At 41.7% G+C, this 23,497-nt stretch overlaps 6 protein-coding genes across 7 annotated transcripts; 5 read left to right on the forward strand and 1 right to left on the reverse strand.

Annotated features, from left to right (window-relative positions):
• The first annotated feature begins 1,236 nt into the window (after nucleotides 1–1,236).
• Nucleotides 1,237–3,617, forward strand: LOC143145891 (ADP-ribosylation factor-like protein 3). Its single transcript, XM_076309680.1, has 5 exons — nucleotides 1,237–1,311; nucleotides 1,752–1,880; nucleotides 1,960–2,091; nucleotides 2,789–3,025; nucleotides 3,098–3,617. The coding sequence occupies exons 1-5, from the start codon at nucleotides 1,309–1,311 to the stop codon at nucleotides 3,137–3,139; spliced, it is 543 nt and encodes a 180-aa protein (XP_076165795.1). The 5' UTR covers nucleotides 1,237–1,308; the 3' UTR covers nucleotides 3,140–3,617.
• On the reverse strand, nucleotides 3,206–10,298 carry LOC143145890 (uncharacterized). 2 transcript variants are annotated; one of them, XM_076309678.1, is made up of 6 exons: nucleotides 10,167–10,298; nucleotides 6,160–6,455; nucleotides 5,065–5,792; nucleotides 4,631–4,829; nucleotides 4,190–4,408; nucleotides 3,206–4,006 (listed from the first exon to the last, which is right to left on the reverse strand). In XM_076309678.1, exons 2-6 carry the CDS (start codon nucleotides 6,343–6,345, stop codon nucleotides 3,926–3,928), a joined length of 1,413 nt encoding a protein of 470 aa, XP_076165793.1. In that variant the 5' UTR covers nucleotides 6,346–6,455; nucleotides 10,167–10,298; the 3' UTR covers nucleotides 3,206–3,925. The 2 variants fall into 2 exon arrangements, with proteins under 2 accessions (XP_076165793.1, XP_076165794.1); XM_076309679.1 differs by lacking the exon at nucleotides 10,167–10,298 and adding an exon at nucleotides 9,571–9,705.
• Nucleotides 10,299–12,260: 1,962 nt separating this feature from the next.
• Nucleotides 12,261–15,450, forward strand: LOC143146085 (odorant receptor 22c-like). Its single transcript, XM_076310095.1, has 8 exons — nucleotides 12,261–12,269; nucleotides 12,321–12,457; nucleotides 12,509–12,619; nucleotides 12,681–12,993; nucleotides 13,072–13,128; nucleotides 13,215–13,608; nucleotides 14,879–15,248; nucleotides 15,330–15,450. The coding sequence occupies exons 1-7, from the start codon at nucleotides 12,261–12,263 to the stop codon at nucleotides 15,217–15,219; spliced, it is 1,362 nt and encodes a 453-aa protein (XP_076166210.1). The 3' UTR covers nucleotides 15,220–15,248; nucleotides 15,330–15,450.
• A 674-nt stretch (nucleotides 15,451–16,124) lies between these two features.
• LOC143145611 (odorant receptor 10-like) lies at nucleotides 16,125–17,773 on the forward strand. Its single transcript, XM_076309147.1, has 4 exons — nucleotides 16,125–16,262; nucleotides 16,583–17,063; nucleotides 17,125–17,355; nucleotides 17,433–17,773. Exons 1-4 carry the CDS (start codon nucleotides 16,125–16,127, stop codon nucleotides 17,771–17,773), a joined length of 1,191 nt encoding a protein of 396 aa, XP_076165262.1.
• A 685-nt stretch (nucleotides 17,774–18,458) lies between these two features.
• Nucleotides 18,459–20,287, forward strand: LOC143146086 (odorant receptor 9a-like). The gene is made up of 4 exons (XM_076310096.1): nucleotides 18,459–18,699; nucleotides 18,834–19,314; nucleotides 19,388–19,618; nucleotides 19,947–20,287. Exons 1-4 carry the CDS (start codon nucleotides 18,565–18,567, stop codon nucleotides 20,285–20,287), a joined length of 1,188 nt encoding a protein of 395 aa, XP_076166211.1. The 5' UTR covers nucleotides 18,459–18,564.
• A 931-nt stretch (nucleotides 20,288–21,218) lies between these two features.
• Nucleotides 21,219–22,967, forward strand: LOC143145616 (odorant receptor 10-like). Its single transcript, XM_076309151.1, has 4 exons — nucleotides 21,219–21,411; nucleotides 21,777–22,254; nucleotides 22,320–22,550; nucleotides 22,627–22,967. The coding sequence occupies exons 1-4, from the start codon at nucleotides 21,274–21,276 to the stop codon at nucleotides 22,965–22,967; spliced, it is 1,188 nt and encodes a 395-aa protein (XP_076165266.1). The 5' UTR covers nucleotides 21,219–21,273.
• The last annotated feature ends 530 nt before the right edge of the window (nucleotides 22,968–23,497 follow it).

Raw genomic sequence — 23,497 nt, forward strand, 5'->3', positions numbered from 1 at the left:
TAATGAAGTGAACAATAGTTGCAAAAGCAGTCACGCAAGCTTCCTACGAATCTCAGCTACCTAATGCGTGTTCAAATTATGCAACAATTGGGACGGAAAGTCGAGAAAACTATCGATTACCCCTATCGCTACCAGCAACGGCAATGCAATGCTTCGGAGAAATGTTTATAACTAATTAACCACGTTAAGAATCTGCGCCAATATGGTCCTTGAATGCAGACACGAGCTTCAGCTACCTAATGCGATTCTAAAAGTTCACATTTCAGCCCTGTAAATAAGCGAAATTAACATTCTTTCCCTAAGAACATTCTTGCACGCCATTTTGTCGCGAATTCTTTCTCCGTCCTTCTCGCACACTGTTCCCCTCTCTCTCTCTCTCTCTCTCTCTCTCTCTCTCTTTCATCGATAAACGACTTCCTTTAACATTCTGTGATCCTGCTACCAACGCCTGATATCGGTACAGCAGAAACCTAGTTCAAACGCCACTACACGTCGTCGGTAACGCACAACCTGCTTTTAATTGCTCGTAACTAATTAATGTCGCTGAAAATCATTGGCACAGCTGTCATTGAAACTTGCTACGAATCTTTTCAACGCAATGCGTGTACAAATTATTCAACAATTAGAAAGGAAAGTTGCAAAAAGTATCCATTACCTCGAACAAGCGTCGGCAAATTGTTTCTGGAATGTTACTATGAATGTTTTTGTCGTGCAATTGAAGTTCCAATTTTTGCAAATTGTACATTAATTGCGGAAGGATTGGAAACTATCAATTATTGTTAGAATTTCTAATATTGTATGTATATACGTTGCCTGCGAATTTATTATAGAATATATATTATATTACGATATTGAAAAGTTTTGTAACGTGTAAGAATGTATGTATGTATGTATTAATGTATGTGTGTATGTATGTGTGTGTTAAACCAATATAATAAAGCATCATGTTTCTGTATACATTAGATGAAATAAATTGTTTGTACACAAACGTTGTTGAAGTACTTTATTGATCCCTTACCTATGTCTAAGTCCAATATATGTACCTATTTAGAAATAAAAAAATGAACTTTATCCTTAGGACTTAATTTTTCTTGCTCAATGACACGACGAAGTTTTTATTCCAAGTTTCATGTTCTTACGCAAATATTATGAAAGATTATTGGTCAGAAGTCACAATTATGGCACCAGTTTCCTTAGATACGAAAGAATCAACACAACAAACTCGGCAGACGATAACCAAAAGTCAACGACTTGTCGTGGTTAACTGTCATACGTTTTTGTTCCAGTCTGATAAGTAACAAACGAAATATGGTAACGAATCAAAAATAATTGATTTTAAATATGTACCAAACGTTGCATTATGCACCCCTTTTCACGTCTCGAACTGTATCTTTCAAAGCACGCAACGCGAACGACATAACCTAATAACGACTGCACCTTCGAGTTTCTATGTAATTTACTTTACCACAATACATTTTATTAAATAGAAAAATTAACAATTTTCCAAATTTCTCGAGCGTACTGCAGAGTTCTTTCAAACTCGATAATGCAAATTGCACTCTGTCTGCTATCGCAAGAAATGCGCAATTCAAGTCGAAATACTCTACGTTCCTTTTGTGCTCGACATTTACGATTTTTTATTTGTTTATAATTATTGTAGCAATTCAAATGTTACTACACGCGATTTCACGTACGTTTCGTTCTTCGATACTTTATCAGGCAACATTATTTCCCTTTGTACTCGATAACAGGGACTCTTATCAATATTGAGGAAACTGCGCTCGAATCCGGATAAAGAATTGCGATTGCTCCTTTTGGGACTAGACAATGCAGGAAAAACAACGATTTTAAAGTCGTTGGCCAGCGAAGACATTACACAGGTATCGAATACATCGCGATAACTGTGCGTGGCACGTTTACACTATCTTATTCATGAGCCATTTAAATTGTTTATCGAAGGTAACACCGACTCAAGGGTTCAATATAAAGAGTGTGCAAAGCGACGGCTTCAAATTGAATGTCTGGGACATAGGTGGTGCACGAAAAATTCGTCCCTATTGGCGAAATTATTTCGAGAACACGGACGTCCTAGTGAGTAGTCACAATCTAAATAAAATATGCAAAGTATTGATTACACGTATGAAGAACTTAGGACACGTATATCGTACAAAATTGTTCGTTGAATTGATAACTCGTTGTACGTTTATTATAAAATATTGCGGAGAAGGTGAGAGATCATAAATTCGTAGCACTCGCTGTGTCTGCGATATCATAAATGCAAAGATGCATGTTTAATAAATGATTCAAAATTCGGCTTAAAAATGCAAATGAAGAATAGATTGTACCTAAATTGCACCTTCGCAAACTCATTCTTGTAACGTAATTGAACGTTGTTAATAAATGATGTTTTCATTTTTCAATTAAAATTGTACATAATTAATATCAGCATGGACGTACAAATGGCCCTATCGCCGAAAGTAGACATTTGGCGACAAACTTGGCCGTTCTTCTTCTCCGTCAGATGGTAGCTTGAAATACCAAAATTACAGACAGCTACGTGTAATTAAATCGAAAATTGAAGTATTATTTTTTAAATACGTACCTTTGAATTTTAAGAATGAATTCTGATGCATGTAACCAATATATTACACATTTTTTTCAAGCAAAACGTATACAAGTGTTTTAAGAATGCAATTACATACACGCAATGTATTATATAAGTAATCCCTTCACTGGATTAGTAAGTCATTATTTAAGAGTCTTGACGATACTTACCTTTTCCATGAAGATATATGTCGTGGATAGTGCAGACATAAAGAGACTGGAGGAAACGGGTCAAGAATTGTCCGAACTTTTACTGGAAGAGAAACTTCGAGGTGTTCCGTTGTTGGTGTATGCGAACAAGCAGGATCTTGGACAGGCCGTAACAGCTGCTGAAATCGCGGAAGGTCTTGGACTCCACAATATAAAGGATCGCGATTGGCAAATACAGTCTTGTATCGCCACCGAAGGGAAGGGCGTGAAGGTACGATTAAAAATAATTTTAACGATAGCATTAAAGTTTACGTATTACCGAAACGAAATCCTAATTTATCAGGAGGGTCTCGAGTGGGCGTGTAAAAACATTAAAAGGAAGTAACGACCGAGAAAATGATCTGCGTTCAAGTGGTCATCGCAAGGTGGAAGAATAAAATTTATCTTATATTGTCCATTATATATTTTATTTGGTTTTTACCTAATATTTACAAGAGCTATTGCAGACAAATTGCCGTACAAAATACGGTGCGACTTATGCGTACCATCGAACAAATTCAACGGTGAAATCGAGCCCGCTTTCCCTTGGCTCGACGTTACGATGCCCCCTCCATCCCAAGAAAGTGTCCATTGTAACGATACATGCATTCTTGCACTTTGTGAAATGCAATTTTTACAGATCCCTTTACAGGGGATAAGTACGGAGACGAAATAAAGGAAAGATAAAAAAACATCTAACTCAGTATCGTTATTCCCGGACACTTTATACGTTAACGAGCACCGTAAACATTAGAAATAGTTGTACAATGAAGAAAAAAATGCTTTCTCAGATTCGTAAATAAATAAAAGTTTTCAGAAACGTCTATGTTATTTGGCTACGATCTACGGTTTCTCTCTCTCTCTCTCTCTCTCTCTCTCTCTCTCTCTCTCACTCACACTCTTTCTCTCTCTCTTATGTACACGCGAAGAAGGGACAGTTCCCCATTGCTTCGTCCGCTTTAACCGTGGATCGAGCCACCTAATGAAATAAATCGGTTAAGTCTTGTCGCGATAATCTATACACGACTTATAAATAAACGGAGCACGACGGATGTTTGGTCACGACCGTGGGTACTTGGAGTTGAGTCTTGTTATCGCGAATGTCTTTCACAAGGGCGCACTCGATTGGAGATCAAAGTTCGTTGTGCACGGTCTCCGAGGTGACACGAATCTCCTCTTCGTGGAACTCCGTGCAGTCGGCTGGGTACTTTTGCTGGAAATCGGTAATAAAATTACTATTAACGGTAATAAAACGACTATTATATTAAAAATTAGATTATTACATTAACGTCACTTACGATGCATCTGCGATAGGAAACGTGGGCTTGTTATATTAATATCGCTTACGATGCATCTGTGATGGGAAACGTGGACTTGTTATATTAATTTCACTTACGATGCATCTGTCGTGGTCCATGATAGCTCCGTACAGAGGCCAGAAACTGATTCCCACCTTGTTGCTGACAGCCCAAGCGGCAGGGAAACTGGTCACCTTTACCAAGCTGGCGCGCACGGACGACAGCCTGTCGTTTTGTTCGTTCTGTTCGTTTATGGTGCACATGATCTGGCTGGCGCATTGGGGCTTCTTGATCGCCCACTTATAGGCTCGATAAGACTGGAAAGCAAGATTCACGATGTGATCATTTTTGAAGGATACGAAGCACAATTTCAACAATGTTCCCTTTAATTTAAGCGAACCATTGGCAATGAAATTATCGCGCAGGTGACAATTTCATTCCAAGAATCGTCTCGAGGTTCTTGATAAGGACAGGGAAAAACATATTGAAAGTAAGCGAGACATTTGGCTATTATAAAATCTATTCTCGCGATTCCTTACCTTTAGCATAGAATCCACGATATCGTTGATGACGTCGCTGAGTCTATTGCTGATCTCCTTGGCGTTTACTCGAGATATTATGAATCCCTTCTCCGAGGCAAGGGCCATCAATTCCTGAACGTAGGCGACGGCCGGTTTAATGTACTGCGAGCTGTCGATTTTCATGCTCAAATGCCTCTTCGCGACCGTGTCTACCAACCTGTCGACTCAAAAAACTATACATTGCTGCTTGAGAGTTTGGAGCACCCTTCGATATTAACAGAAATGAAGTTTAATAAAAGGAAGTTTCGTTTGAAATTCTATTCTTTCTAATTAAAAATAGTACTGTGAATTGTGCAGGACGAGGCACATTCCTGCCACCAATATTGACAAGTCTCGACGGATTCTTGGAGCCATCGAAGAAATAAGAAATCAATTTTAAACAAATCGGTTACCTGCAGAGGCTCTCCACCGGTCTCGTGGAGTCGAACATGGCCATCTTGGGAAATCCCTGCATCTTGAGGAAACTGTTTCCCACGAATTGCGCGGTGTTCAGATAACGTTGCTGAATCTGGGGCTCGGAGATGTGAGAGATCCACTCCCCCATGTAATTGGTCAACACTCTGATCCAACGTCGACGCAAGGATGGATTCTCGAAGCTGTCCAGGATCTTCTCGTACTGAATACGTCCATCGGGGTCGGACATCTGGCCCACGAACTGCGCCAGGCCACTGTTCTTCCATAAAGTCTGGCCCAGTTCAGAATTACGGAAGTGGTCCCACATCACGTGGAGATTCTCCAGGATGGGTGGCATGTACCACGAGTGTCCAGAGTGATCATGAGGCTTTCCAGGCTGGTCCACCTCGTTGCTATCGGCGAGATTCTGTAGTAACATCGGTAGCAGGCCCATCACGAAGTCAGAATTCCCGTTCGGACCCAACAGCATGCTTCCCATGTTCAGCAGTCCGTCCATGTCCAGCCCGGATTCTTGCTCCTTCTTGACTTCCCTGGTGGTGCGTTTGGTGTTCTTGTTCGCGGAATTCATCACGCTGTCCAGGACCGAGCCGATGATCGAGTAATCGACACGTGGACGATTCTCGTTCCCCGCGAATAGGGCCCCAATTCCTGAGACGATCTGCCCAATGCTGTCCATGTTTGATTTGTCACTGAACACTTTGTTCGCCTGGTAAATAAAATTATACAAATGAAATTAGCTCTTTGCTCGTTCAACCCTTCCATAAATTTAATTTTAGTTCTTTAACTGTCATTGTGGCTTCGAAGAAGCATCATCGAAATGTCTATAACAGTTATTCATTGGCAATTCACCAGAACTTCTATCCCGTTAGCAATGTTTATCAATATTCCGGTATAATGGGTCGTTCGACAAAACTTATCGAACGACTTAGTGTATGTAGTTTTTCCTAAGGAAAAATTTCTCCAATTTTTGGCCCCAAAGGCCCAAAGAACCCTTCAAGGGGCCCTCTATTGGGCCCTTCCCCTACCTTTCAAGATACTAGGTAACAAGTGAAGGTATATTCGTATCGGTTTACCTGTTTCCCCACATCCGATTGTACGAACGCGCTGGCCAATCCCTGGATCCCGTTTATGCTGTCCTTGTTCGTGAAAAAGGACTTGGCCGCCTCCAGGAAGATAGTGGAAGCATCCTCCTCCTCGTGGCTGTCGCAATTCGCGATCCCGATGAAGATCAGTAAAATCCATGTGTTCGACAACCGCATCTTTGTTTCTCTCTTATTCGTTTCGTGGCCCTATTTATCTCCAAAAGTTCGTCAAAGAGAGGAACCGATGTGCCCCCGTGATCCTGGAATCTTGTCCACGGTCCTGGTACCTGAAAAATCAAACGCGTGTCGTTAACCTTTAACCGGATATCGAGTCTGTTCGAGTTATTTTCGGAATACGTGGCCTCTTCTTCGAGGTTTGCGAACGACACACCGGAAACGTTTCGGCTCGTGGTCACTCAAATATACCGTTGCTCTGTTCCACGTAACAAAAGACGTTGCGCCGCGATGCGTCGTTTGTTACGCGAACAACATTCTCGCCAACAATCGAAGCAACGGGGTAAATACTAAGTTCGAACACGGCTTGAATCTCAAAGACCTTTATCTTCTCTGTTCCTCGATACTAAATTTGCCAACCAATCGAAATTAATTCTAACTGTTTTTCCAAAGAAATTTACTTCGAATTCCGTACCGTGTTCTCCGAAGACAATTCTTTTTATTCTGTACGCACGATCAATTTTATAAATTCCTCTTTTTCTTAAAGTATCCAATACACACGATTCAAATTCGTTGGAAAATTTCATGTATACGCTTGAATCGATAGTTCGAACCGATGCTCGGACTTTAAAAGGGCAAAGGGGCACCCAGTTTCCGTATCCGTGAGGCCCCCCCGTTCCATGTTCGTCCTTGAGATTCAACCATCATCGCGGTCAAGTGATCGAAGGGGCCTGTCGCGCGAGAGGCGTCGTGAATGGAAAGAAGGGAACGCTAACGCGCAATTTCAGTACCGTAAACCGCACAAAATTGACATTCTCCAGTTGGAGGGACGATTCGGGCTAACGGTAAACAACTGTTAGTCATCGTTCCGCCGACGCGACACGAACTCGCGTCAGTTGACAGGGCACGCGGTCGCCAACTGGATTCCTTTCTCGTTCGAGGAAAGGACACTCGGTCAATTTGTCGATTAGTACTTTCCTCTACGATTTTCATGATTTTTTAACGCGTTGTTAAGATCGCAATTCCGTGCAATATCTCCCTCTACCGATACAATAGGCGCTCCCCAGCCTTAGTTTCGGTAATATTGAGAACTTGAACATTTTTCACCAACTTTCGCACTGAACTTACCTAATCTAATCTATCAGAGCTTAGTTTCCGAGATATTTGAAAAAAAATTTCGGTAATACCTAGGCCCTTAGATAATTGAACAACTTTTATACCGATCGAATCCACTAACTAGTTCAGGTCAGATTATTATCTGTGAAATAATCTTTGCTATTTCCAAATACCAAAATAAATGACAATCGATACTTTTGCGTAATATTTCTTTACATTTAACAAGTTTTCCGCGAATGTCTCCAAAATCAAGACCATTCGTTTATTATTGGTAGAGGAAACAGTGGCTCGAAACGACGATTTTAATGATATATTAAAAAATGATGAAAATCGAAGAGAAAGAGACCGATCGACAGGTTCACCGGATCCTTCCGTGGTCGAAATTGGTATTGAGTCACGCCGAATCGGTGTGTCCCCCTTTCGACCGGATTCGAAACCCAATGGGAGCACGGAGGACGATGGTCAAGGGGAAAAGCCCAACGTATCGGGTTTATTTATCAATTTCGCGCGTAAACACGGAAAGTGCAAGATGCAGAGGCCCGTTCTCGCTTCGTAGACGAGAGGGAAAGCGTGGCGGAACTCTCGGGACGTCGTCGGTTTCCCAAGGTCAGCCGGACGTCGACACGATTTCCTGCTTGGTGGCATCGCGACACCATAAAGCGACCCTTTTCATTTTTCTTCGTGTCCCCCCATTTGTGCACACCTGCACCCCTTGAACGAACCCAGGCAACGGACGGTTTCGTATATTATTAACGGCTTTGCACCCGGAATGACCAGCACCGTTGCCATGAACATTGTTTTAAACCAGCGATGAGAAACCTTTGTTCTACATTGTGGCCAAATTGAATATATTAATATATTAATTAATACGTCAAAAAGGTAAGAAAAAGCCATGATAAGAGTGAAGACCATTTGAGCAAAGAAACTTGAGCAGAGAGATATTTAATCGTATATTTCTGGTATTATTAATTTTTTGAAAGTGGACCTCTCGAACTCGCACACTCCTCAAGTGGAAACATATTGTACAGGTACCATATATGAAACTGTTAAAAAACTATAAGTTGTAAGATTGTATAAATTTCGTCGATAAGTTCACGTACTCCTCCGTACGTGATCGTTCATTTTTCACGATGATAATTTCTCTAGTTATAATGGTCGAGACGGTGTAAAGAAATGTGGAAAAATTCCCCGAGTGCAAAGGGTTAACGATTTTGCTCGACAACGCGTACCGTTCCTCGGAAAGATGACGCGGTTTTATCGCTCGGAAGGAACAGTTGTTAGCCCGTTCGAGGATTCGCGGGCCCCTTCAACCGGCATTTTGATGCGTAATTAAAGAAGCTCGTTAGACACGGTCGGTACACCGACTGAACGCAATTTGCCATCCGCGGGGATTCGTTCGAAAAAAGAAAATGAAAAAAAAAAAACATAAAGACTGGTTAGGTTCCGAGTCGGACAGACCTTCGTCGTTTTACGATTTTAACGAAGGAAAAGTAGACACGGTGTTGTAAATTTGACGGCCACGTCATCATTCGAACGAATAAAAACGTATTCTAATGTGTTTCGAGCATGTGCTATCATTGAAGTAATTATTCTCGGTGAAGATAACACCTCGTTAGACCCTATCGGCGATTACGAAATTTTCGTACTGGAAATTCTCGCGAGTCAGGAAGTTTGTTTTTTCAATGTCAGGGAATGTTTGCGCTATACAAACCACGTAATGCTTTCGTTTGTATTTTTTACGAAAATTGTTTCCATTCCACTCGAAGTCTTTGTGTAAAAAATGACTCGAATATACGAGACCTGCATTTCGAACTTTATAATGAAATAATATACTATAGTAGTTTTAATTGTACGAAAATATACGCAACGAGTATGGATCGGGAATGAACCTGGGTTAAACGTACAATCTCCGATTAGATATTTTTCCAGGAAGCAAAGAAAGTAAGGAATCGCGTGAGATGAATAATGGCAGGAAATTTTTCGCCGAAACCGGTAAACTATCCCCGTTACTTGCAAGCGAGCGGAGCAAGCTCCTGGAGGTTTTTGAAGGAAGAAAAAATTCGCGCAAAAGATTTTCGTCGTCGTTTCGGTATATTTCGTTCCGAGAGTTACCATCGGGTTATGAAACGGGTTATGAAAATCCGCGTGGCCGCAGCAACGGTAATCGCAGTCAACTAGAGCGTGTTCGATAGTGTTTTCAACGTGGACACAGTCATTGAAGCTTGACACATCGGTGCCCGATCCGCATCGTGTACTTTGCACGAGTCGAGATCAATTTTTGCCGAGGATGCATCCGGCCTGTTAAAAAAAAAAAAAAAACGAAAACAATTGGCCGAAATTCTACGAATTTTGATGGCAAAAATACAAAACGGTTACGAAGAACGATGATCGAGGTATCGTGTAGATCGTACCGGATGTCTTGTATAAAAATTACGGTCCTCGCGAATTTTGTTCCGTACGGGTGTATTATATTCCTCTGCGTAATTTTTGTCAAACGTTTTTTATTTCTTTGATTCTTCGCGAGATACTTAGTTCGAGAACACATTGTCGACAGGTGTGATTCTTCGCGAGATAAAACGGACACCCTGTACAGTATTTCAGCGTACCGAAGAGGAGATCGGTGAAGGCTCGCGAAAATCTTAAAGACGGAACGTTCTTTGGTACACGTTGGCAAAAAGTGAGAGCCGTTCCTTGGTACGTGAACTTACCTCGGGTAGAGATATCGAGACGGTGACCTAATCGGCGATCGTAGAACTCGCGCGAGCAACCGAAGAGAGTCCCGTTGTCCTCGGGAGAGCCGTGGAGCACCTAACGCGACGAAGGTTGTGGCGTGACTGTCGTCGAAGGTAGTTCGTCGAACGGTACTTACTTACCTGAGTAGGTAAGCAGAGCCATCTGAGAACGTGGACACGCCGATAACACCCGTGCACCGCTTGCACCTAACTCCTCGAACGCCTCGTGGATCCACGCTATGTACTCGAACATTTTATTTTTCGAGAGGTTCTGCACGACTGTTCCTTACCGCTGAATGGAAACGCGGCTTTACGCTGAAATACCGTAACCTGTTTTCAACGAGGATTTGCTGAACGGCTCGTAGTCGACCGAAACTGGAAGAAGACACCGGTTTTGCTTCAAATCGAGTCTTTCACAATTTACGAAAATATGGAACATTATTGTTCAAGATTGTTCTAAAATCTGACAGAGAGATACTTTACTATTTGTCTTCCAAAGGCTTCGAAGATCTACACAAACGTTGTTCCGAACAGTTCTGGCAGTTTCCTCCTCTACTTTAGCGACACTAGAATTTGTTAACTAGAAGTATTAAAAGATGTTAGATATGGATCAGATTGTTCATCCCTTTACTCAATCTGTAGATATGAATCTCAGTACGCTCTGTACCATTACACTGCACTCTCGATCATACCTCTATCCCTTTTTACAAATCAAACTCACCACCACCAATTGGTACTCAATTTGAGTCCTCAGGGTTGGATTTAACGAACCTCGTCCTTCACGCTGTCCTTTACCGTACCTCTGTCCTTTTTCACAAATTTTCACCCAGATCCACCTCGATCTCGATTCTCGCTGTTAAATCAAACGAACCTCGGCCCTTCGCGCACAACGCACCGTCGCTTTCTCTCTCCGTTATTTTCGACCCATTTTTGTAATATTTTTTTTTAGGTGTACCCATGCTCGATGAAGACAGTATTATTATTATTGGGAATAAAAAAAATAATCAACTCGGAGGATCTCGGGACGTAGAATCACCACTTTCGGTGGGTCTTGTCCAGCAGTCAGCCGGGCCAGTCGTTGACCCCGTGAGGAATTGGGGGAACACGCGTCAACAGGGGGGGGGGGGAAGCGTCCCGTTTTAATTCGAAGCGCCAAGGTCGCGGGCCGAGCTATGCAAGGCAGAACCGGTTCGAAACCGTGGCCGGTTGCCAGGATTTAAGCGAGCCACGAGCACCGTCCGCTGGCATTCGGCCGAATAGCGTTTAGTTAACCCCGGGGATCGCCCTAAACAGGTGTCCATGAGAGTCGTTTTTCACACCGGGGACACCGTAGAAAAATCCTCGACCAATGCTAGGCGTCGAGAAACCACCGTTACGAGATCGCTCCTCTTATTTCGATTCAGCAGCGTTTTGTTCGATGAACTTTGATACTTGACGCGGAACGAAGGTATTTCAACCACGGCGAAGAGAGGGGGGGGGGGGGGGGCACGGGGTAGGGGGGCTGCTTTATAACCCGGAGAACGTTTTTCCCCGGCGTTAACAATTTCCCCCGTGTTTCTACCGATTTCTCGACCGAGCCAATCCTGTGATTTGAATTCGTTAAACATTAACGAATACCGCGGTTTAAGGACTACCCACGGTGAAACAACCGTGTACTAGTTTTCCCTCCGGTTGTTCTCTTTCCGACGAGTTTCTACCTCCGGTTATTATATTTTTATTTACCGTAAAAAGAAAAAACACGCGCGCTGCTTGTCCGTGTGAATAAAAGATCAAAGTAGCGAGGAAGGCGCGGGGACGTCCACGGTACACGTAAAGGGGCGTGAGCGACTTCTTCGGCTTGCGTCGCGATAAATCGTACTCTCGGTTAGAGGGAGATAAGTCGGAGGTCGTCCTTGCTGGGTGAAACGTCGTGTTGCACCGGGGAAAATGAACACAGAGACGAAGAACGGCGACGCGGAGATCGTGAGAAGTTTCATAGTGCAGGAGAGGGTGCTGCGATTGATCGGTATCTGGCCGCTGAACACCAACAGTTTCGTTAGTTCGTCCATCGGTCGTTGGTTTTTCGCTATCATGACGCAAGTAAGTGTCGTTGCACGACGGTGATGTTTCGGTGGCCTACGCGAGGCTCAGGGAGCTACTCGAAGGGGTAAAAAGATCGATTGCTTTGTATCGAATTCGTTTCTTCAAGTATTGAGTATTCCCATAATTTTACACTCGAATTCTATAAAACGACAAAGTTCCAAAACGGTTTCGAGAGAGCAAAGTCGGTTCGGCTGAACTTTAAACGCGACTTTTCCAAAATTGTGTTTTTTTCCCAGAGTGGATCGATGGATCCTCGAATTTGATACACGCAACGAGCAGATCTTTTATCGAGCGAACCAAAATTATATCGATATCTATAGTAGCGCGGAGGAAGAAACATCCGGTCCGTAAAGATCGACGAGATGTCCCAGGAAACCATTTCCGTAATTAGATCAGTACTATCTGCAGCCTGTCTCTGGAGGTCTATCGTCATTGTTTAAACATCGATGATACGATGGACGCGTTCATCATGAACCTGTCCTCCGTGATCAGCCTCTCCAAACTGTTTATCCTCCGCTACAACTGGAAGCACACCTACTCTCTGGTGAAATCGGTCGCCGACGATTGGTCCACCGTCAAGGACATCCGTCATCGACGCGTCATGATGGAATACTTCCAGAAAGGGAAGATCGTCTCGACGATGATGCTCTACCTGGGCTACGCTTCTGGAATCTCGTTCATCGTCAAAGCACTGCCTCTTCAAGTTTTCCTACCTATCCAGGTTGAACTGAGCCAGTCCTTGAACAGAACAAATTATACACTATCTTCATCTTTTTTTAGATTATTTTTTTTTTATTAGTTTCCTAGCGGTACTGCCTTGAGAAAGGCTCAAAATTTAAGAAACTCGTTAATGGTGGTTAGAATTTGGTAAATCAAGTAGCGATCAAAATTTAGAGAATTTACCAAAACTTTTGTCAAATTTGGCGCGCATTTTGTGCTCAGGCGCCCGATAACTCGGGAAACTCTACAGAAATCGACAAATCACTAAGAGTGGACTACTTCTTGGCAACTTACTGCGTGTTTGGTCCTCTGTCCTCGGTTCACCAGGTCTGGGTGCTCGTCGTGCAAGCTGCGCAGATCTTCGTCAACGCGATTGCCCATTGTGGCAACGATGGATTCTTTTTCTGTCTGACGATGCATTTATGCGGTCAGTTCGAGGTGTTGAAGATGAATCTTGCCGAGATCGAGATCGGGAAGTATGAACATAATGGGAGGATGCGTATACTCGTGAGACGACACTGTCGTCTCGTGGTGCTGGCCGACGATCTCGAGCAAACCTTCAACATGGTTATGCTGGTCCAGTTGTTGATGAGTGCGCTGCTCTTGTGCGTGGAAGGTCTGTGCAGGTTTCAAAGCGCTACTAAAGATGCCTAACTGGATATTCCTCTTCCCAAAGTGCACGTTACTTCTATGAACAAAATTAGAGATACTCGGTTATTGCACCGGTTAGTTTAATCGAGGAGCAATCGTTCAGATTAAACGCACTTGTACGCAGATATCTGTCGTAGCATGCTACAAATTATTCCGACCCCGTTCTTTTTTCCATTTCCATGTTTTCTATTTTTACGCGAGCGACCTAGACATCAATTGATAAAAAATATACAATAAGATTTCGATTAACGGGGAACGCACCAAATAATTGATATTCAAAGGAGAATAATTAAAAGCCCATCTTCTGTACGATACGAGCTCATTATCCGTGGAAGATACATTTTCTTTTAGAGTTATAATCGAACTGTACATTTCTTTGAATGTTATTTTGTTAATTTTTTCATTTTCGAGATCGTAGATAATCAAGAATCTGGATTTTTTCTACTACAATGTTTTTCCTCTAGAATTTCTTTTAGCATGAACCTTTTTTCTCTAGAGTTTTTGCACGATATTGTTTTTTTTACATTACAATTATTTCATTCCAGAATCTTTTTATACAAAAATTTTTTTACCATACTTCGAATATTATTTGCCTTTTAATGCTACATTGTGAGCACGTCAACTTAGAAACTTGTCTACATACCGGAAATAGAGAAAAAAGTCATGTAAACCTATTGTTTTCGTAATACCACGAGTCTAAGTAATTAATCACCCTGTTCGCCACCAGTCTAAGTAATTAATTACCCTGTATGATAAGAAGTATTCGATTAGCAGCCATACACGTGTGTCAATATCGATGCACAAACGTTAAAGACTACGTTCAAACATTCGTTACTCATTCCTAATCGTACCGAGTGTCTTTCTGCAAGTATTTGTAGTTCAAATGCTTGAAGTAGGAATAGCAAAGACATACAATTATGTGATACATACGAGAATTGAACTACAAAATTTTATCGAGCATTGTTTATAAATAATTTGGTGGAATTAGTTCAACTATTTGTATTTATCCTAAATAATAATTACAACAGAAATAAGATGTTACATAACATTTACGTAAACTTTTTTTTCGTTATTTTCAAGTGCAAAATTTGTCAGTTCCAAACGATTAAATCTAAGAAATATCAGATGCAACAATGTTAGGTCTGTCAAAATTAATTTTAGTCCCAAAACGATTCCCACATTCGACAAAACGCCTTGTTTGGTTCAATTTTCTCCATACCTGCGTGTCGTCTCAGGTTTCGCGATGTTGGTCTGTCTGAACACAAAGGACAACATCGGTGCACTAAAGTGCATCGTGCTCATCGTAACCATGCTAGTGCAGCTCTACGTTTACACCTACGCCGGTGACACCCTCGAGTCCAGGACTTCGGAGATCGCGTTCGCCGTCTACGATTCGCCCTGGTACTATTCCCGTGGACATGTGGCCAGGGACTTGGTGCTCATAATCGATCGTGGGAACTCCCCGTATTGCATCACAGCTGGGAAATTCGTATCGATGAACTTGTTCACGTTCAAGGAGATCTTGAAGGCTTCAATCTCCTATATATCCGTTCTCCAGGTTTTGATGGACACGTGAAAACGATTCTCGTCGACTCGACTTTGAAGGTACGTTGAATTTCCGTATCTCATAACTGTACGTATCTCTATTACTGCAACTTACAAGACAATATAGTCGTTATGCTTCAGGCAACTTGAATCGTGACAATTCGAAGAGAAAAAACAACCGTTCTCGAGTATCATCGATTCCATTCACTTATTTAATCTTTATTGAATCAATATACTGTATACATTTTTTCTTGTAATAAAGACAATATTATAATAAAAAAAAAAGAAAAAAAAAGAAAAACAAGAAACAGGTACCTCCTTTTGAGAGACTCAAAGTCCAGCAAATGTACAAACTGGTTCGAGTTGTTATCTTACAGCAACGAATGAATAAAAGACAAACTTCTCCAATTGTTAGTTTCGAAAGCGATCGATTGCAATCTTTCTTGCGCTCTTTCTTTCTAAGAAAGGGTGCTACCCCTTCGTGGAAAAGAAACACCACTTACGACCATTGGAAACATTCGAGAAAATAGCCTTAAAGTATATTCTTAACCCCGTTCGTTTCTCATAAATGTTGAACGCTCCTTGGAGAAACCTCGATGTCCTTCTAGTTGCACACGAAACGCAATTTTGATAGACTACGTTTCTGACGCGAATCAGTGTCCCAAAAAAGTGGGAACGTCTTTGCCAACGTTAGGAAAACGTAACAGTAAGACGAAAACGAGATGTCTACAAATGAACCCCCTCCCTTCGGAATTTTCTCGATAACGTACAGCTGACGTAGGAACAGTGGGATCCTCACAACAGCTAAGCGATTACGATTGAATAAAACATAAACGGAAAAATATGGCACATTGTTGCGAGCGAATAGAGAGAAAAAGAGCATGCGTCGATTATCAGGGAAAGGTCTTCTCCGATCTTTTCAAACATCCCTCGAAGATGAAGACATCGTCCAACAAGGACTTCGACTATGCAATGCTTCCATTGAAGATCCTTGCCTGGCCCGTAGGCACCTGGCCCCTTCAGAAATACAACTTCAGCTCGGCTATGCGGACCATCATCACTCTCATCATTTTGGTATGGAATATTTCACATCCAAAAATTTTTACAGTCAATATTATGGAAGCTTTCATATTTCTACCTTTATCGAGAGTCTGATTATCCCCTTTTCTTAGAAATTTATTTTAAGGATATTCTTTTAAGATACCCTTAAAAAGACAGTCTTTCTATAATTAATCCAAAAGCAGTTAAAAAATCTCTTGAACAAAAGTTACACGATATAGATAATGTATATCAGTGTATAAAGAAAGTCTCAATTCTCAAACACGTTAGTTTTGCCACTCGTGTGTACATCTAAATCGCTACATCTACCTCAAAGTAACCTGCCACCTTCGTAGATGGTAATGATGATGATCGTGAACCTGGAGATCTACTTGGACGTCAACGACGCCGAGAAGAACCTGGATGCTTTAGTGCTGATAGGTTGTGGCATTTTGGCGGTTTGGAAGGTGGCTTGCTTCCGTATTTGCTCCGACAGTTTGGTTACCAACTTCTCTTCAGCTGTGAAGGACTACAATGACCTCAGCGGGGAAGATAAACGTGCCATCGTGAGACGACACGCTTACATGGGCAGAATGGCGTGTGCCAGCTTGATAGGTTTCTCCTACATGTCTGCCACGTTATTCACATCCGTGCCCATGTTGGCTGCTGACGATGAAACAGTCGTACAAGGTGATAACGTGACCCAGAACAACACACCTGATTACCCAATCCCCTCAGAATTGACCATGAAGGTCCTCCATGTGCCTGAGAGCATGTACTTGGTGATCTTCGTTACGGAGTACGCAATGTTACTGGTCACCAGTACTGGAAACCTCGGTAAGGATTCTTGTAGCGTTGTTCGCTCTGTTTAGGATGAGTCTAACGGTACATTTGGTAGGTAGCGATGGATTGTTCTTTGGTATCACTTTTCACCTGTGTGGCCAAGCTGAGGTCCTGAAGCTAGAGTTCAGTAAATTCGTTGACGAAAGTGACAACAAAACTGAACGTCTGAACGCGTTGACTATTAGGCATCGTCATCTCTTGAAACTATCTGAAAAACTAAACAACATAATCAGCTCCATCTTGATCATACAACTGTCCACGAGTTGTTTACTTATTTGCACGACTGGTGATAGTTCAATCACTTTTCACCATGTTATTTTACATACCGAACGCGACTGATGGAAAACTTTTTACTATTTCCAGGATTTCAGTGCATCCTCTCTGTAAGCGTCCACAACTTGGTGATGGTGGTGAAGACGTTTATAGTGATGAGCACAGTATTGACGCAGTTGTTCGCGTACAGCTACGTTGGTGATTACTTGAAGAATCAAATGGAGGGCATTGGTTACTCGGCTTATTGCAGCAGCTGGTACAATATACCTAGCAATATATCCAGAGACATCGTTTTCATCCTGATGAGAGCTCAGACCCCGGTGTACCTGAAAGCTGGACAATTCTTCGTGGTCAATATGGAGACTTATATGAGTATCGTGAAAACCTCCATGTCGTATCTCTCGGTTCTTCGTGTAATGATAACCACTTGAGATATTTTTATATCGATCAACAGAGACTAAACAACGGATATGATAGTTAAAGGAAATAGTATAAATTTAATAAAAAAAACTTTAACCAATCAACTAATTTCAAATACTTGGGAGTAAGGGCATCGATGGACAGTTCCTTCGAACAATCACCGAACTGTTGTTCCTGTCCTAAGCACTGACGAAGAAAGAATGTATTATTTTAATCCGTATCATTTCATGAATGTTTCACCGATCAGAATTATTTTTATTATTCTCTGTATTTAATTTCACTCACCCAATGTGTATCCTCCTCCTAGTACATATTATTATACATCCGTTTATGATAAAGAGGCACTATATTGTAGAGACACAACAACAACATTTTTTCTGCGAAGCTCACGCGTAGACACACAGTGAATGTCACGATCTTTCGAACGGGTGTACAAACTGGTTCGAGTTGTTATCTTATAGTAGCAAGTAAACAAGGAAAAACTTCCATATCCAATTGTTACTTTTGTAAGCAATCATTGGCAATTTAAACATTTTAGGTCTCTTACGCTTTCTTCCCTAGAAAGGGAGTCCATCCCTTTGAGTAGCAGGAGTATCTTCGTGTTGATAGAAAACGTTCACGATCGGAAACTCCTTCTTCAGGAATTTTCTCGTGACGCGCAACTGACGTAAAAACAACGGCCCAACAACTGGCTGTCAAGCAATTACGGCTGAATAAAACATAAACGGAAGTACACGGCCCATTGTGGCGGACTGTGCGTCGACGATTGAAGAACAGACTTTCTCGCGAGCATTTCTCGAAAATGAAGACATCATCGAAGGACTTCGCATACGCTATGCTTCCTCTGAAAGCCTTTGCGTGGCCAATGGGGATTTGGCCCCTTCAAAAATACAATTTTTTGTCGACCGTGCGGACCATCATCACCCTAGCCATTGTGGTATGCAAATTTTTCACTTGCATTTCTTTCCTTGTCTACATACTTCCAGATCAGATACCTCGGTTGCAAGATATCTTGATTAATCTCAGTTACAAGTTACCTCGGTTACAAGATACCAAATTCCTGTCATTTAGACAACCATGCTGACAGTCATACAGACAGAGATGTACTTGGATCGTAGCGACCCAGCGAAGAATCTTGATGCCCTGGCACTGAGCACCTGCGATATTTTGGCCCTGTGGAAAGTGATATTGTTCCGTCTACGTTCGGAGGGACTCATCTCGAACTTCTCCTCGGCAGTGAAGGATTACGAGAAGCTCTACGGAGAAGAGAAACGAGCGATTATGCGACAGCACGCTTACATGGGGCGAGTGGCGTGCGCCATCGTGATCGGTTTCTCGTATTTCAGTTCGGTGTTGTTCATGACAGTACCGATGCTGTCTGAAAAGAAACCGATCCCCATTGAAGATGTCAACGCCACAGTAGACGATAGGATGGATTTTCCTATCCCTTCCAAATTTGCCGTGGCGACGCTGCACATGCCTCACCAATTCTACCCGGTGATCTTCCTCATACAGTTAACGATGATGCTGACAGCGAGCACTGGAAGCTTTGGTAATTTTTTTTAGATGAATTTGCGTTACACTGTCGAGGATGGTTCACGAGTCCAATGGTGTATTGAATACAGGTAGCGATTCCTTGTTTTTCGGTATCACGTTTCACTTATGTGGTCAGGCAGAGGTATTGAAGCTGGAATTCAATAAATTTGTGGATAAAGGCGAGAACATGGAAGAACGTTTCAATGTATTAACCACAAGACATGATTATTTGTTGAAATTGTCTGGGAAGTTGAGCGACACGATCAGCACCATCTTAATTGTTCAACTGTTTACGAGCTGCGTACTTATTTGTACCAGTGGTGAGAATTTACGAATCTTTATTACTTTTTTAATAAAGAAAGGGCCCAAACTGCTCGATTCAATTTTATTCTACAGGATGATACAATATAGCTTCTTAATGGTATGTGCAACATTTTGTACAATGTAACTTGCACTTTTTTGTATTTGAGATCGTTGAAATCGTTTGAACAGCCGCTATTCCACTAAAAGTAAAAAAATATAGCACGTCCATTAAATAAATGGAAATGACCTTCGAATCATCTGTAAAAAATGACGACACTCTCCACACTTATTAAAAACTCACGAAAGGCAGAGGAGAAAGAATTTATCGGTTTTTTTTTTTTTCAGGATTTCAATGTATTCTTTCTCTGAAAGTCAACAACGTCGTTATGGTGATAAAAACGTTAATAGTCTTGGGCACATTGTTGACGCAGTTGTACGCGTATAGTTACGTGGGTGAATACTTGAAGAATCAAATGGAAAGCATCGGTTTCTCGGCTTATTGCAGCAGCTGGTACAACATACCGAAGAGTTTGTCCAGGGACATCGTCTTCGTCCTGATGAGGTCTCAATCTCCGGCACAACTGAAAGCAGGACAATTTTTCATTGTCAATATGGAGACATACATGAGTATCGTGAAAACCTCGATGTCGTACCTCTCGCTCCTCCGCGTAATGATAACAATTTAAAATATTTTCGTATTGCTCTAAGGGTGCTGAACGAGTCGTATAGGTCAAAGAAATATAATACAAATAATATACATTTTAATAAAAAGTCTCTACAAAACGTAGTTAATGTCTTCTGCAATTACTGAATAGTGTTACACTTTCGGTATTAAACAATAATATTTACAAAATGTTTACAATAGTTTTATCGATTATACCACAATTATTTTCATTATTCCCGATACTTTATTCACTCATCTAATGCTTCGTTTCCTCCTAATATTGTAGACACTCTTTTACGACGTAATGGAGACACTTCAGCTTAGTAAGTTTCATTTTTTAGAAACTATTAGTATTCGTAATTTTACTATTTCTACTCTTTTAGCGAATAGAAATAGACGTTTGTTGAATCAGGCGCGAAACCAAAAACTTTTGAGTGATATTCGCTCCGGGGAATCTTGTCGATGCACGTGTTACAATCCTCCGAACGAGTGTGAAAACTGGTTCGAGTTGTTATCTTACAGTAGCCAATGAATAAAGGAGAAACTTACAAGTCCAGTTGTTACATTTGCGAGCATTCTTTGGCAATTTAAACATTTTAGATCCCTTACGCTTTCTTTCCATGAAATGAAGTCATCTCTTCGAAGAGCAGAGCAACCCTACGTTGATAGGAAACGTTCACGACGAGAAAATAGCCCTCAGCTGTATTCTTAAACCATCCATTTCCCATAAAAGTTTCTTGAAGATGCCATTCCAAGTTTTTCTTTATGTGACAGAAGAACGTAACAATCGAACATAAACAAAATATTCACAATTGAACCCCATCTCCAGGAATTTTCTCGGTACCGCGCAGCTGACGTACGAACGGTACACGACAACAGTTGAGCGATTACGGGGTGAATAAATCATAAACGAAAGTGCAGGGCACATTGTTGCGAACGAATAAAGAAACGAGAGCATGCGTAGATTGGGGAAAGGTCTTCGCTGATCTCTTCGAGCATCCCTCGAAGATGAAGACATCGTCGGACAAGGACTTCACCTACGCGATGCTTCCATTGAAAATCCTTGCATGGCCCGTAGGCACCTGGCCCCTTCAGAAGTACAACTTAGCTTCAGCTATGAGATCCATCGTTGCTATCACCATTTTGGTATGAAATTTTTCACTTCCGTTCATTTCCCTAAAACATAAAATCTATGTAACACAACACGTTTTGTAGCAAAGTTGTAAAACTGGTAATTATTTAAAAGATTTCAATGACCTTAAAATATTTCGTAAAAGTCATCGACTACAATTAATTCCAAGCTGAGTCGAAAAATTGTTGCATCGAAAATTTTAGACTTACCAATAAAATGTTAAAATGAAGAAATGGAACAAAAGAATTTCAAAAGGTCTTGAACAATACCATTGAATATTCTATATACCCAAGGCTTATTCCAGGGGCTCTGGAACCGAACATTCACCTTGTTTTCGACGTTATTGGTGATGGTCAAGTGTCTTGTGTCGTCTCCGTAGATAATAATGCTGATCGTCGTGCAGATAGAGATGTATCTGGATCACAGTGACACCGAGAAGAACCTGGACGCTCTGGTGCTGATCACCTGCGGCATCCTGGCGGTGTGGAAGGTGACATTGTTCCGTATCCGTTCGAGCGGTCTGGTCTCCAACTTCACCTCGGCTGTGAGGGACTATAACGAATTGGTTGGCGAAGAGAAACGAGCAATCATGCGACGACACGCTTACATGGGGCGTGTAGCTTGTGCCAGCCTGATAGGCGTTTCGTACAGCGCCGCGACGCTGTTCACGTCCGTGCCGATGTTCACTGGGAACGACGAGACAGGTACGGAGGACAACAGGACGAAAAAGGAATCGGTGGATTACCCGATCCCCTCAGAATTGACTATGGAGGTCCTCCAGGTGCCAGAGTACTTCTACTCGTTGATCTTCATCGTGGAGTACGGGATGTTGCTGGTCACGAGCAATGGAAACCTCGGTAAGGATTCTCGAAACATTGTCCACTCTGTTCAAAATGGTTAAGTCTAATGGTGAGTTTGGTAGGTAGCGATGGACTGTTCTTTGGTATCACTTTTCATCTGTGTGGCCAAGCAGAGATCCTGAAACTTGATCTGAGTAGATTCATCGATGAAAGCGAGAACAAGGCTGAACGTATGAACGTGTTGACTAGGAGGCATCGTCATCTCTTGAACCTATTCGGGAAGCTGAACAGCATAATCAGCTCGGTCTTGATCGTGCAACTGTCCTCGAGTTGCTTGCTTATTTGCACGACTGGTGACAGTTTGATCATTCTTTTTACCTTAAAGATTGATACGCAGTAATTCACGAACGGTTTGTCGCTTTTTTGCAGGATTCCAATTCATCCTCTCCATGAGCGTCCATAACGTGGTGATGGTAGTGAAAACGTTCACAGTGATGTGCACATGTTTGACGCAGTTGTTCGCGTACAGTTACGTGGGTGATTACTTGAAGAATCAAATGGAGGGCATTGGTTACTCGGCTTATTGCAGCAGCTGGTACACTATACCGAAGAGTTTGTCCAGGGACATCGTTTTCGTTCTGATGAGAGCTCATACTCCTGTGTATCTAAAAGCTGGACAATTCTTCGTGGTCAATATGGAGACCTACATGAGTATCGTGAAAACCTCGATGTCGTACCTCTCGGTTCTCCGGGTAATGATAACCGCTTAAGATATTTTTATATTGTTTAACGGTTGGTGAACAAGTGATACAATAGTCGAGGAAAGTCGTATAGATAAATTTAATAAGAAGGATCATGCGACGTAGCCAACAGTACGTCTTCTGTATATAACGAATATAATTTCAAATACTCGTTAGTATTAAAGAATAATGTTTACAAATTGTTTCCAGTAGTTTCATTTTATTCATCAAATTGATAATATCTCGTGGTAATATATGTTTAATACAGGTGCAACAGGTTTGAATAGTTTGCAAAGTTTTATAAATGGAAAAAATATATTCTTCTATCGCATATTTATACTCGATCTATTTGTTTTACTATTCGTTGTGTTCCATTCATCGTAGAAAGTTGTTGCGAACAAAATTTTTATCGTAACTTGCCATAGATTGGTATTAATTTTACTTGGAAGGTTCTTCGCGTCGAATTTTTCGAAATTTTGTTGCAGCTACATTCTTAGACAACCAACGTTGAGTTTCCAGTAGTTACAGATTACTTACACCGGCATTATCTTTATTATTCT

This window comes from Ptiloglossa arizonensis, chromosome 4, assembly GCF_051014685.1.
Source record: "Ptiloglossa arizonensis isolate GNS036 chromosome 4, iyPtiAriz1_principal, whole genome shotgun sequence".
NCBI lineage: Eukaryota > Metazoa > Arthropoda > Insecta > Hymenoptera > Colletidae > Ptiloglossa > Ptiloglossa arizonensis.